Below are 14,593 nucleotides of genomic sequence, written 5' to 3' on the forward strand. Positions count from 1 at the left end.
GCCGAGGGCGCCTTCGGGGGCGGTCCCGGCTGCCCCAAAGTCCCTCCCACGCCGCATGCGCCTTGTGTCCTGCCCCCTCCGACTACACTCAGCGTCAGTCTTTCAGCTCAGTCACGCACCTTGTAGCCGCCGCAGGTGAGGCCGGCGTTCCGCTTGGCCAAGACACACTTCATCCTCAGGAAGAAGGAGCGCTCGATCTCGTACTCTGGGAGAGAGGAGCGGAGGGAGGCTCAGGGCGTGAGACAGGCGGCGCGGCGCCGGTCCCTGTCACGACTAACTGGGGAAAAAAAACCACAAGAGGACTGCGATGGGCCTGAGCGTTGCAGGCACGTTTCTGCCTTACCCTGCACGAAGTGAGAGTGATAGGGCTGATGGGCGGTGAGCACCGCTGTCATCTCGTCGTGGTCTGCCGGGTGGATGTATTCGTAAATGCTGTTTCCGGTCAGCTCTACCTGTAAAGAGGAGAGTGTCACCATCTCGGTGGTGGTGGAATGCCCTGTGAAGAGGCTGAAGGATTGGACCAGGGGGTCTGCAGCACCGTGGGGACAGGAGCCAGAAATTTGGAATCGCCCCTCGGTTCCAATTCCAACTCTGCTGCCTGCCACCTATTGCAGCCTATATAAGCCTTGGCTCCCTTATCTATGAAATACTACTAATAGCAGTAGTAATGAGGAGGAGGAGTAGCAGCTCCCTGGCAATGTTCTGGTAAAGACACTATAGACTAAGTGTGTAATCTCCTCCCACTGTGTCTGGTTTGTGGTGGGGACTCAAAAAAGTAGCCATTATTTGGGCTTGGGGTAGAAGCTACAGGACCAAAAAAAAAAAAAAAAAAAAAAAAAAAAAAAGTTGAGGAATGGGGAGATCCAGACCCATTTAAAGAGTCCTCTGGCCAGCTGTGAGGTTTCTAGCCCCAGAAATGCAAATATAAAGGTTTGAGGAAACTCCCTCCCCCTGCTTCCAACTCTGGCTGTAGAAACTGCAGGCTGGAAGTTTGAACCACTCACCTACCTGAGAAAGACCCAGGTGTACTGAGGCTGTCTCCGAGATGTACATGATCTTCCCATCTGGGGCCACCACAAAGATAAAGCCATCCAGGGTCTGGGGAGGCAGAAATAGAGTGAATGGAGAGCCCTCTGGGCCATCTGGAGAAATGGGAGGGGGAGGACAGAAGTTAGAGACATTCAGCTAGAAGTGAGAGAGATGGAGTGGACAGGGGCTGTCAGGAAAAAGGGCATAGGAAACCAGCTGTGTGAGTCTCCTCTTTTGTTCATTCTAAATTTGTAAGCATGTGGGGCATGCAGCCCAATGGGAGAAATTCAGAGAAGTGGTGGACAAGGCTAATGCCTTGCAAGACTCAGGATCCACCAAAATGAACAAAAGAGAACATCTGTAACACACACACACACACACACACACACACGTTCTGGGGAAAAATCACAGCCTACAGTAAGAAGTGGGTTAGATTTGGGGGCAATGGTCACTGAAAGAATCAGAGTTCTCCTGTGTCAGTCTTGAAGGCCTCCACAGTGGCAGTGTTCTATCATGGAAAGAGTAATAGCAGGGTTTGGGAAAGATCCGGTGCAGTAGGCACTGATTGACTTGGACTGGCAGTCTGAAGTTTGTAGACAGAACAAAGCTGGCCAGTGACTCTGGAAAGAGTCCAGGAGAGGGGGACTTAGGAGATGAGAGGCTTTATAAGCCGCAAGTCCACTGAGTAGTGCTATAATGTGTATGTGTATGTGTATGTGTGTTTAAGTTTACATTGATGCATCAAACTGACAGGCTGTCCATGAAGGAAAGTCTAAGACTTTCACTGTCCCTTTATCTCTGTGAATGAGACCTCAGTTCAGGCAAGGTGAGTCAGACCTTGCTCTCAATGAGCTGAAAGTCCAGCAGGGGCAAGTGACCTGAAGATAGATACAATAACCACACAACTGAATAGATAGTGCTGAATAGTCAGGGGGGCCAGGGGCTGAGCAAGAGGCCAGCACACGGGCCTGTGGTAGAATCACAGAGGCCTTAGAAGAACTGCTGTTTGAGCAGAGCCTTGAATAGGAAGTTTGGACTGGAGATGGAAGAAAGATTATTCTAGGCAGAAGGGATGATGTGGCAAAGCCAGGGACTGGTGAAAGGACAGATCTAGTGTGTTCTGAGGTGAGGAGTTTGGTGTACCAGAGATGGGGCTGAGGAACTACACCCACAGTGGATTTTTGGAGTTTGTAATGCTAACTTAAGGAATCTGGAGTTGCTCCTGTAGGCATCATGATTCCAACAGAGGTTTCTAAACAGGAGAATAGCATGCTTAGATATGTTTTGTTGTGTCTTTTTTCCTAGCAGAGTATATACAGTGACCTACAGGAGGAAGGAGTGGGGATGAGTAGATCAGAGAGGGTAACTGCACCAAAGATGGTCAAGCCTGAAACTGGGTGGTCACAAGAGGGATAGAGAAGGGGGAGAGCTAATTCAAAGATGGTTCTGGGTATGGGCATCATGCTAATTGGTAGCAAAGAGAAAAGTTGAGGTTGACTTCAAGATTTCAGTGAGGGTGTTAGGCAGAGGGTGACATCATTAAATAAAACTGAAAATTTGGGAAAGCATAGTGAGATTTTTGTATGAGTGGAAGTCTGGGGGAGGGAGATAATGCATGCTTGTTTTGGAGATGCTAAACTTCAGGTGCATGCAGATTTCCATTTAGATATGTGCACTTGGCAGTAGGAAATAAAGGTCTGGAACTCAGGAGAGGGTCTAGACTGGAGAAACTAGCTGGGGTCACCACTGGTAGTGGCCAAGATCACCCAGGAGGTCTTGAAGCTGTGAGAGGAAAAACAGAGCTAGAACTTTGGGGAAATAACAGCATTTTCAGACCAGCCACTGTTGGGAAAATCAAAGAGGAACAGGCAGAGAGGGAGAAGAATCTGGGAAATAGTGCTATTTTAGAAATTGAGAAAGGGGGAGAATATCAAGTTATCAGTGTCACCTCCCTCAGATCTTTGCCCAAATGTCACCTCGGTGAGGGCTTCTCCAACCATCTCCATTTTAATCAGCGCCACTCTTTCTTCTTGCCCTTCTTACTTTTCTCTATAGCACCTGTATCACCTGGTACACTATACAGTGCTCCTTTGTGGGTTTGTAAGGCTGCTTTCCTTAGAATGTAAACTCCAGGAGGGCAAGGCTTTCTGTTTGGCTGGCAAGTGACCCTCCCATATTTGTGGAATTAATGGGCTCAGTTAGGATAAGAGATGACCATCTAATTCTGGATATCAAAATGTGGTTGACCTGTGCAGAGCACAATTGGTGGGAGAGATACCAGACTGCAGGGATGTGAGAGTGAATGGAGTGGAGGTGAGCTATTGAAATTGGGAATGTAAGCCTTGCCAGAAATTGGGGGTGAAGAAGAGGAAAGAGATTGAGCAAGAGGTAGAGAGGGTGAGGGAGAGTGAATTTTGTTCTCTTGTTTACATTTCTGAGTGAAATTAGTTGGGAATATGAAAAGGCTAGGGGAAGGACACAGGGATATCTGATAGAAGATGTCTCAGAAAAGGGAGTTAAACACCTTTCTAGATAAATTCAGAGGTGTGGAGGCCAGGTTAGTGAGAGAACGCTTGCCCAAGCCCTTTCTTTGTTCTGTGAAACTAAAATCTCTTTGGTGTCTGGAAGGGAGAGAGGGACGGGGTAGTGGTGGGACAGGAGCTCCTGCCAAGAGATGCCGCTCATGCCAACCCACGAGGGAGAACTGGCTTAGATTTCCCTAATGCTGCTTAGGTTCCAGGCTCCCACGCTAGGAGCTCCCAGTGGACTTGAATAATAATAGAGTGCCGGGTGGGGGACAAGTGTCAAACCTAAAAACGCCACCGGGAGTTTTGCAATTTAAAATATTTGTTCTGCGACTTAAGCGGGCAATGGGCAATTTAAAACGATGAGCACTATAAACAACAAGTTAATGGACGCCTCACATAGGTTAAACTTATTACCTGGGGGTGTGTATGTGCGCACGGAAGGGTCTGTACACTGCCTGGGCTGAGAACTCGTGGAAAGAGAGGAGGGAGGCCCACATTACAGGGAGATGCAAGGAGCTGCAGACGCAGCTGGATCCGGAATGTATGGGCTTGAAGAACTGACGGGCATTTCTACCAGATTCCTGTTCTTTCCTTTGTAAATTCTTCAATTCGGTTGGTTCTGCGGCCCTGCCTCCGCGGCCTGGCCTCGAGCGTTCCAGTTCCCTCAGCCCAATGGTGACAAATGGCTCCCCCTCCCTTGGTCCGTTGGCCCTAATGGGGCCTTGCCCAGCTACCTTCCAAACCCAACTTCTCGGTTGTCACCTTGCGGCCCTCTCATCCTCGAGGGGCCCGTCCACAACCAAGGATGTTAAGAGTTCAAGGTTTAACTTTGGAGGAGCTGTGGAGCTGCGAGAGGGCCACGCCCAGGCAGGATGCCCCCACCCCATCTTTTTTTTTTTTTTTTTAGAAACTAGAAGCCCCACCCCCACGCAGGGCCGGGCACCCAGGCCCTTCAAGCGTATGCGCCGCTGAGAAAGCAGCGCCTGTACCTGGAGCAAATGGGAGCCCAGTTCGCGGCCAACGTTGTCCAGGGGGCTAGGCCTACTCGAGTGGCCCCAAGCCTCGCCAAGCCCTGTGGAGACACAGAAACATCCTTTAGCGACGGAACCCCGACCCAGCTGGCAGTTTGGGACTAGTCCCGCAATTATGTCACACGCACGCGTGCGTGCGCGCGTACCCTCCACTGGATACCTTAGGGTCTCCCCTTTCAGCTCGCCCCCCCATCCTCCTCCCCCACCTCCCACCTCCGCCAACCCGGACAGAGGAGGATGGGAGCGTGTAAATTCGGGCCTGCCCCCTCAGCTTCCCAACTGAGGTCAGATTCCCTCCCCCGGAAAAAACTTCGTTTCTCTGCGAGGGCTGGGTCCTGGCCGAGGGCTCCCCTGGCAGTCCCTCAAGACGAAGCCCCCAAGGCCACAATCCAGCGATAACTTTTGAGTAGGTCACTAGTGTGTTCACCGGGTGAGAGACACTTAACTTCTTGCCCAAAGTTTTCATTATCATCCTTTTCCCAAGTCCCAGCTTGTCCCCACACCCAGTGAACCCCTCTGCCCGCTGCCGCCCCCGCAGCTGCCTGCCCAGAGCGACCTGAGACGACCAGCCAGGTCCAGCCGGTCCCTGGCAGTCTTTCTGATTGGCTGCGGGGTTTCCAGCCATTCTCCTCCCTTCAGCCTTTGACTTTAATCCCCTTCGGAAAAATCTGTTTGCTTGAGGAAGATTTCCAGCCTGACAGTTCAGCATCCCTGCGCAATCCTTCCTCTTCTTTTCCCCTCCTAACCCCCTCCTAACCCCCCTCACCTCGTCTGCCCCTCCAAAAAAAAAAAAAAAAAAAAAAAAAAAAAAAACCTGCATAGGCTTTTCTGAAGTCAGTTACTTTGAGGTGCTAACAACTTCTTAGCAATATTTCATTCCCTTTTGGACGTAATCATTCAATTTCTCTACTTCCAGATACCATCTATTAACAAAGGCAATCTCTTCCTCTCCTTAATGTTTCAACGTTAAGATCTTTAGAGGCTTTCCCACAGACCATTTCTCCTAGGATACCTAAAAAATAAAAAGCTCAAGACTCCTGTGGCTGATTTTTCAAAAATTAATGTGGAGTCTGCCAGAGTACCTGTTTGCAAAACGAAAATGAAAAAATAACGCAGAAGAAACTCGCGAAGATCAATCTTACACTATTTATGGGTGATATCTTTTAGTAGTGCTGCTGCTAAAATTATTTTAACTAAGTTGTTAAATGATTTTGTTACACCATTAAACAAAATTTAACATGACCCACCTCCCCCCCCCTCCAAAAAAGGTGATTTATTGCGTTAAGGGTCAAATCACCATGAATTACAGTGATAAACACACTCTCATTGTAATATGGGGTTGGGGCGGATCTTTCAGAATAAAACACGGAGTTGGACTTTTAAAAGGTGTTGGCCAGTAGCTGCTTCCTAGGCAAGCCCATCAAAATCTCGGCAACGAATAACCATGAGCGCCCCTCAAGCTCGAATCGGGTCTTTCTGGGTGTTTGCACATCTAAATAAATCTAACGATTTCCCCACCGCTCTGCAAACACTAATGTCCCCCGCCCAGGACCCGGGACTCCTCTCCCTCTCTCGTGCCGGGTCAACTCCTCCTGACTCTTTAGCCTGCCCCAGTTTCCCTCCCCAAAGTGACTCCACTGCTCTAGTCCCTGTGGTCCTCCTAGACCGTTCTGAGAGGGCTCCTGCCACAGCCACCTGAACACACCCCTTCGCCCTGTCGCCCTGTCACCTTTCCTTCGCTCTTCCTGTCTCAGCCAACCTATTCTCCTTTGATTTCTGGAACGGTATGTTCATTTTTTCTTAATCCCGGCTCAGACATAACCACACCGAAGGAGTGGAGGGAGGGGTTCGCTGCAGACGCTGCAAAGGAAATGACCCTGCTGGGACAACGAAGGACGCTGGAGGCGCCGGCCCCTGGGCGCCCTTGGGCCTGTGGAAGCCTGAAACCCAAAACACCGCAAGGGCAAAGGGCCAGGGCATTCGGGCGAGCCCGGAGAGGACCAACGCTGCGTGGTGACGCCAGACACATCTCGGGCAGCTCCCAGAAGAGTGTGAAGTTTGCGCTTGCGGCCAGCAAGTGTCTTTAATCTAAAATGTTGAGGGTCTCCCAAAGCTGGTGGAAGGCGCTCCGGAACGGCCTCCCCACCCGAATGATCTGAAAATCCCCCGGATGGACTCGGGTTAAACACTGGTTCCGAACTCCTGGCGCCAGCCTCGGCTGTTTGTGGCCTCAGGTTGTGGCCTCATTAGTAGGCGCCTACCAGGGAAAATAAGACTTCCCCACAGGTTAATAAACAGCCCGTACCGGTACAGGTTAACAGGGGCCTCCCTCGCCCTCTCCTGCCCACCCCTCGCCACCTTTAAGAAACCTTTTGCTTTCACAGAGCGTTGCCTTCTCTTTATGTTCCCGGTCGAAACCTCCATCATAGGGTTGTGTCTGGGTTAATGTTTCATAAGGAACTGGCTGCTCTCTCAGCTACCTGTCAGGCTCTCCTGATCTAACACCAGGTCTGAGCTCATCCTTCAGGGTGCCAAGGGCACCTCCCCAGGCCCTAGTCGGGGGTCCCCCCTCACGAAAGTGTTGAAGTGAGCTAGGGACCCCTCTCGCTGGACCCCTCGCCTCCTGCCTTCGGTGACGCGCTTTGGCACACCCAATTTCAGTTGGCGAGGGGGTAAGCTGAGATTTCGTTTCTGCACTTGACCTACCGCAGAAAATTCGCAAATCCTTTGATTGTCTGCTTAAAATGAGGAGGAAACCAGCTCCCTTTGCGGCGGGATTACAGTGGGAACAAGATCTAAAGATTCTCTTGTAATTCGGTGAGGCCGAGAGAACGGGGTTTTGCAAAGGAGAAAAGAAGCTCTGTGAGGGAGGCAATAACTAAATCGGGTTTTAGACAAAAGGATTTTCCTCAGCTAAAGTGGCCGAAGACAAAGGAAAACATAATCTATTTTGGAAGATTTCCAAGATATGCCATATTAACCTTAGCAGATAAATTTTGCTTCTCCCAGGCCCCCCTCTTCCCTTAAAGTCTGGTTTATCATATTTACATAAGTAGCATTAGAAGGGATGTATCTATTATGGATCTAAAGAGCTAGCTCACATTTCATGTGAAAACCCAGGCAAGTTTCACTGTTGCTTTACCCTCAGTGCGCGGTTGAGCCATTTCCATTTAAATACCCCCTGACCCGAGGATTACCTCAATGGACTGACTGCACGGGTTTTGTAATTTCCTGAAAATGAGATTTCGATTTATAAAACAAGAAACCAATTAGTAACCAAATGAGGCGAAGTAGATCCACTAAAATTGACCTAATCCCACAGGCACCATTTAGGCCCGTTCTTGGCGAATGAATGATGAGCCCCAGGCTAGCGTGAGCTCAAAGCATCATCCAGCTGTGTTATTGCAAGCAGCAAAAATAAATTGATCGAGCTTTTCCTTCGGAATGAATTTCATACCCTTGACAAAATATAGATTACAGACCCGGCATCATCACCGCCTTCACTCAGATGGGAAGAGAAGGAAGAGAAGAGCTGTTCTACTGTTCTTTCTTTCTTTCTTTCGATAAATAAACACTACATCTCAATAGCAAAGTATCCCCCTGTAGTCTTTCCCGAGAGCCTTCATCTCCCGGACAGATTGCGATCCGCCTTTTAAGCAATGTGGAGTGGAGGGGCGGAGGAGCTGTTCCAAGAACTGACCACAACTTCCCAGGCCCAACTCCTAACTTCAGGTCCTGGAGAGGCTTGTGTCTGCCCCCTAGGTTTCCCGTGGGCGGAGGGTGTAGGGGAGGCTGGCCCAGGGGAATAATCTTGAAAACTCCAAATCCCGTGTATCCTGCTGGGCCTGCTCATCCTCGCTAAATGCGCAATGTCCAAGCCTTCCCGGGGCTGAGGCAAAAAGTGGCCTTTGTATTTCGGCTCCAGGTGCCTCTGCGGCTGGGCTCTCTGGCGAAAAATGAGACGGAGATTGGGCGCTACCAGCTCGGACTCCAAGCTCACTGGCAGGAGGCCGCTTCACGCACCAAGGCGCCCCCACCCCCCACCTCAGGCTCTGGGCCCGCCCTGCCTGCGGCCCTCTCGGGCCACCGGGCGGGTGTGGCTGAGCTACCAGGGCGCCGGAGAGCGCGCCGGCCAGGCCTCCTTCCACACAGCAGCCTGACCCCACAGTGTGTTCCCTGTCCTCCCCGCCTGCTGCTCGCGGGCCGGAGACACTGCGGCCGCACGGGGAATCCACGTTAGTGTAACTCTGGAGTGAGATCAATGGTCTCAGGGCTGACCCTCTCTGAGTCCTTTTCGCGCTCCGGCCCCAGAGTTTGGGCTTCTGGGTCTGGACGGAGCCTTCGGACCAAGCTGGCTGCGGGCGCCCGCGCCTGCCACGAACGGACAGACGCTGCAGAAAGCAGGGGAGGTCGGAGTTCATCCAAACCCAGACTAAAACTGGGGACGAAAATGCATGTAGGATTAACACGAGTGTCCTGTCCTGCATAGCGGCTGAAAAGCGTCCAGCAATGTCGCCTCGGGACCCCAGGCCTTCAAATGCGGCCCGGTCTTGGTGATGCCACCTCACTAGAGGCCGAGGCACAGGTGAATCCCGCTTCGGTTCTACTTGGCACGGGAACCCCAACAGCGGCACCGAGCTCGCCCTCCCGAGAACGGCCTGATCGGACCAGATCTTGGCTTAAGGTTTAGGCGACCGCCTGTCCTTGGGGCAGTAGCGGGGACAGCACGAGGGGCTGCGGGCACACACCTGCACCAGCCGCACTTCTGCTCTGAGCGAGGGGCGGCAGAGACTCAGCCCGGCCTAGGAAGTGAAGAGGCTGTGCGGAGGCCGTGAGCTGGGCCCTTGGCTGCAGCCACCGCGGACAGAGGTCGGAAACTCCTTGCGGACCTGGTTGGCCCCTGCTTCGGGAGGTACCGGAGGCGCGGTGGAAACCTCGACCTAATAGTTGTCCGCTGGTCAGCCCCAAGCCACCGAGCCACCGAAGTTGAGCGACGACGCGCGGGAGCCGCCCACTCTGTGGGAGTACCTGCGGAAGGGAGTTTGCTCCGCTGTGGACACTGTTTTAACACTTTCACAGTAGCGGGACCATTCCTAAATAAAATTAAGGAATTGTATGGATTCCTCCTCTATACAAAATTAAAAATTGTATGGATTAGAGGCTGGCAATGGGTGGTCCACTAAAATCATTAGGTGTTAGGGGGTTGCAAATCTCGTTTTCTTAAGAAATGCTTGGCCCGACGGAGAAACGTGGCAAGAATCCCTGGGCTTCCCTAGTGTGTCCATTTTTGTGTCTGTAAAACCTCAAAGCTGCCAAGGTCCCCCAGAACTGAAAAACAACTCCTCTAGACATCAGGTTTGTCCACTAGAAATTTAGCCCAATTTTAACTTTAGGTAGGTGATTGTACCCTGCTTAAGAGCATCCTACCATAGCTTATGATACCTGTTTTGCTGTTGTTTCTTACTGTTTTTATTAGTGATCCCTCTCTTTAAAGAAAAAAGTATTCTGTTTCACTGATCTGATCTACAATTTCTAGAACATAAATCTGCCTTGCAAATGCTCTGCACGGAGTTTAGTTCTGCGCTCCACATTTTAAGTCAACATCAAAACTGGAATTAAACAGAGAAAAACAGCGTGGAGCATAAACTGTGCTTAAAGGCTTTTAAATGAGAAAAACTTCTGTAAGAAAATAAACATGGAAACCTAATGCTCAATCATTTCCCCAAGAAGCAAGAAAAACAGCCTTAAATCACCGACCCACGTGGGAAATGGGGCCTCTTCTTCTTTTTCAGTTCTTGGCCTCAAAAAAATATAACACCATTAAGGATTTCAGTCTTGAGGTGAATATTATAGAAATGGTCTGTGGAGGTTTGTTTAATCATCCTTTACCTTTGTACAGACCCTTTCCTAAGCAGTTACTAATTTCAACTCTATGATTATTTTTATTTTCCCAAGACATTTTGACAATGAAATGGTAGTGTGATGTTACCAAGATTCTCAATAGCTATAGACTGAAAACATGCCTGATCCTTTCAAAGTTTATTGTGCAAGCTACTACACACCCAGCCAAAATTGCATTATAGCTGGATAATAAATATATATTTCTTTTTAGTTGAATTTGTCCTATTTTGCACACAAATAGTCATGCATTCTCTTTTTTTATACTGCCTTTCTGACTTTGATAACACTAAAGATTTACAGATTTCTACATGCTTCATTTTTTTTCTTTGCAAGGTTATATTAGAATAGAATGTGTTACCAGTAGGGAAATATGAAGTTTTAATAATTTTACAGTAATCTTCCCTGAGTTTCTTTTTGTTTTCTATGAGATCTCCAATCTAATGATCTATTCTTAATTATTCTAGGTACCCATATCTCATGCATTTCTCTCTCTCTCTCTCCCTCCCTCCCTCCCTCCCTGTTTCTCTCTCATTTTTGTCTCAACAGTTCAATTTTATCAACTCAGGTAAATAAAAGCTAAAACTTGCCCCCAGATGAGGAAAACTACTAGACTCTGGGAGGAAAAAAAAAAAAATGTGTGTAGCAAATAAGGAGGGAGGGGAATGACCTGTATTTTAAGGATTTTTTTTTCTTTTTCTAAATATAAGTATAGAACGATGGATATTTGTTTGTTCATTTAACTTATAGCTTTTTGGCATTACAGGGTATTATAGATGAAATGTGATATGAGCAAAAGTAAGTAAAGTTTTACAGCATTGTTATGCCTATAGCTATGTCACCAGATTAATAATTATTTTAGATTGTATACCTTGCAAAATCCATATGCTACATGTGATAGAATGTTTACCATGATGAAATTGCTATCTTTATCCTATCTTTCACATTTTATTGAGGACCTGTTATGTGCTAGGATGGCTTCAAGATAGATGTAAAGATGAGTTTCATCTTCAAACAAATTTCATTTATCATCACTAAAAAAGATAACACTCACATAAAAGTGAAAAAGAAAAAGATAACTCCACTGCCTTGGACCCCAATCTTGTCTTGTTCAGTCAACACTGAACCCACATTTGGCACCCCCTGCAGGTTGTGCCTGGTTCTGCGGCTTGTGACTCTTTTACTCCTTTGAAAGCTGTGGTTTTGTTTTGGTTTTTGTTTGTTGTCATTGTTGTTTAATATTTTAAAGGACTGTCTTCAGGTTTTGAGTTTTTGAAGCTCATCCATTGTCAAAATTAAAACCTCATCCTCAGAAGCCAGCTGTTTGGATGACCCTAACTCACTGGGTGGAGGCCACGAGTGAGTTATGAGCTCAACAGTAGCTGGAGAAATAAATGATGTGCCCGGAGTTCACACATCGTCCACCTCCTCCTCCCCTCACACTCACCCACAGAATAAGGGAGAGTGGGGTCCGGGGCTCAGGAGGAAGACGAGGGGGGCTGCAGAAAGCACAGTCGCCTTAAAAGTAGCCAGAAGGGACTGGCCTGGCCACCAAGGGTACTCCAGTGGGAGTCCTCGTGGACGCACTCTTTAAAAATTAAGAGAAGTTGGCTGTGAGAGTTTACTTTTTGTTTTTCCTATTTATTTATAATGCGTTTTATAATTTGTAGAGTTAGTGTTTAATTAAACAAAAAAGCTTGCTCTTTTAAAAACAAATACAAAATAACAAAAAATATACTCTCCCGGGCCGCGCCTGCCCGGGTCTGCACAACGCAGACTAGAGTCCTTGGCCTGGCGACTCCCCGGGCTCTCCCGTCCCGCTTGGTGCCCGCCCCGGAACGCCGACCCGCTATTCTCCTCCCGCGATTACTCGCAGCCCCACAAGCAGCACCATATGCTGCTTCTGATCAAACAGCGAGCAACATCGGCACCGATAATTGACGAGACCAGCTAGAAATCACGCAGAAAGGGAGCCCACTGAGACCGCAGGGGCTGACAAATCACTGCTAATAATCCTGTTAGGAACAGCACAGCCAGCGGAGTTCGCAATAGCTTTATTTTTATAAAGTAGGCGCTGACAGTATAAAAGACAACGAGATCTCTTTTTAAATAGAAGGCAGTGTGGCATAATGGTAATTTTCCCACCAGCAATTCTCAGCACAGTTTGAATGAGAAACGTGGTTTTTAATATATAAGTACCCTCTCCTTTTCTTCTTCTCCTTGTTTAAAACAAAACAAAACAACAACAAAAAACTTTTCAGGTACTTTAGGCTTTCATTCCTCTCCTCTCTCCGTTGGTTTCCAGGGAACTGTTCAAGGAACTGCTTTAAGAGGAAATGACTATAACATCACTTATAGTTTGAAGCTAGAACTGAAGTATAATTTGAAAGTTTTCCTTTAGTGCCTCTGATTAATTTGGAGCATATTTTGCAAGATTTTGACTTGGATAATAACTTTACTGCCAAGATCAAGCAAAGTGAAACTCCAAACCCAATTAATGGCTGTTTCCTCTCCCTCCATTTAAAAGAAAACAATAAACCCCAAACATCTAAAATCAACAACAACATAAACCTCTAGGGGTCAAATAAGAAGCTTATTTGTAAATAAACAGAGTTCTGTCTCTTGGATTTTTGTTTGTTTGCTTGTTTGGCAATCTCTTTTTTATATTTCCAAATCCTTCTCCCCCAGCAAAGGTATATCTAAAATATTTTTAAATGTTTATGTTATTTGGATGCAAGTAAGGGAAAGAATGGATAAGTGGAAGAGAGCAATGTCCTTTTTCTAGTGAGTGTAAATGGTTTTATACAGGACATGTTCTGAGAAGGCTGCTCTGTCTTCATACAGTGAATCCTGACAATCTAAATACAAGTTTTAAATCATGTCAGCAGCTCAGCTATTCTAACTTCTAGGTCTTATCAGACAATTTTCCCAGGGTATGTTTGCCAACCTGCTGCCCAGAAGATATTTTCTAAGCAAGCTAACCATCTTAATTCAATCTTGTGTATTTGGAGACTAGACTATTATCTTACATACAGTATCAAGGCCAGAGTTGCAAATCACTAAGATCCAGAGTTAGGTTCAGAATCTGTGAAGGTCTTGAAAACTCACCATAAATTTGCTATAAGCAGTCAGGAGATGGAATAAATTCAGGACATATTTGTTCAAGAATATGCCTGCTCCTCATTTGCAGAATTGTAGACATACAGAGAAATTATTATCTGGCTTAGCTAGTTCCATGTACATGCACCTATCTATATCTAGCAAAAATACAGAATTTGGCAGTGCTACTGCTTTCTACTGGATACAATTCTAACAAGAGGAATAAAAAAGAAAGTCATGTTTGGATTAGTAGTACTTTCAATTGAGCCCAGTATCTGAAGTGTTGACAAAAGGACTGTTGGGCTGCTTCCCAACCAAACATATCTGATGGACTGAAGAGAAAGAATTACTGCGGAAGCAGAGGGATCCTCAAAAAGGCAACAGGAATTCTGAGTTCAGCGAGGACCTTAGTCAAGCAGCCAGACTAAACTTCCCTTTGCAGAGAGTATATATGTAAATATGTATGTACTTCTTTGCTCACTGGTCTAGGCTCATTGCCTGGCAAATCTGCCTTTGAAATTTCATCTGGTCAAAGTCACTTACCTTCTGGGAACACCACTCTCATTTTGAGATAGCTGGTCGTGAGTCTGATTATGGATGCTTTGTCCAGCTGCGAGGTAATAGCCGAGGGCAAAGGCAGTAATTTAGCCAGTTCATAAAATTCACTGTTTTCCTTCTCCCTCCTAGTCCGGGCAGCATTTTTGGACTTTTCTTTCATTGTGTCTCGTTCCCCTTTTCTTCTTACAGCGTAACCTCCACAGATTCATCCAAAATCAAAAATAAACTTTCAATTAAAGATCATATTTGGCAAAAACATAAAACATACTTTGAATGAAGAGGCTGAAGTCTTAGCACTGAGGAAAGTGTATTGGTGGCATTAAAAGACCAGTACGGCGAACGGAAGCTATTTTCTTTGAAAATGCGGGATGCAAGTATGAGAAAGTTGCTGATCCACGGCAATTTGGACAATTCTGGGGGTCTCCCGGTATCAAATGCCGGCGGGCCTCC

General features: G+C 47.4%; 1 protein-coding gene across 1 annotated transcript in view; it reads right to left on the bottom strand.

The window, feature by feature from the left end:
* SIM1 (SIM bHLH transcription factor 1) overlaps positions 1 to 14,303 on the bottom strand; it is a 65,631-nt gene extending 51,328 nt beyond the window's left edge. Inside the window, exons 1-5 of the mRNA XM_069488428.1 lie at positions 14,129 to 14,303; positions 4,547 to 4,629; positions 1,009 to 1,098; positions 344 to 452; positions 120 to 205 (exon numbers count right to left, since the gene is read on the bottom strand). Coding sequence (XP_069344529.1) covers positions 120 to 205; positions 344 to 452; positions 1,009 to 1,098; positions 4,547 to 4,629; positions 14,129 to 14,303 — 543 coding nt within the window. The remainder of the gene's footprint in view (positions 1 to 119; positions 206 to 343; positions 453 to 1,008; positions 1,099 to 4,546; positions 4,630 to 14,128) is intronic.
* Positions 14,304 to 14,593: the final 290 nt, after the last annotated feature.

Source organism: Eulemur rufifrons, chromosome 15 (assembly GCF_041146395.1).
Source record: "Eulemur rufifrons isolate Redbay chromosome 15, OSU_ERuf_1, whole genome shotgun sequence".
Classification (NCBI taxonomy): domain Eukaryota; kingdom Metazoa; phylum Chordata; class Mammalia; order Primates; family Lemuridae; genus Eulemur; species Eulemur rufifrons.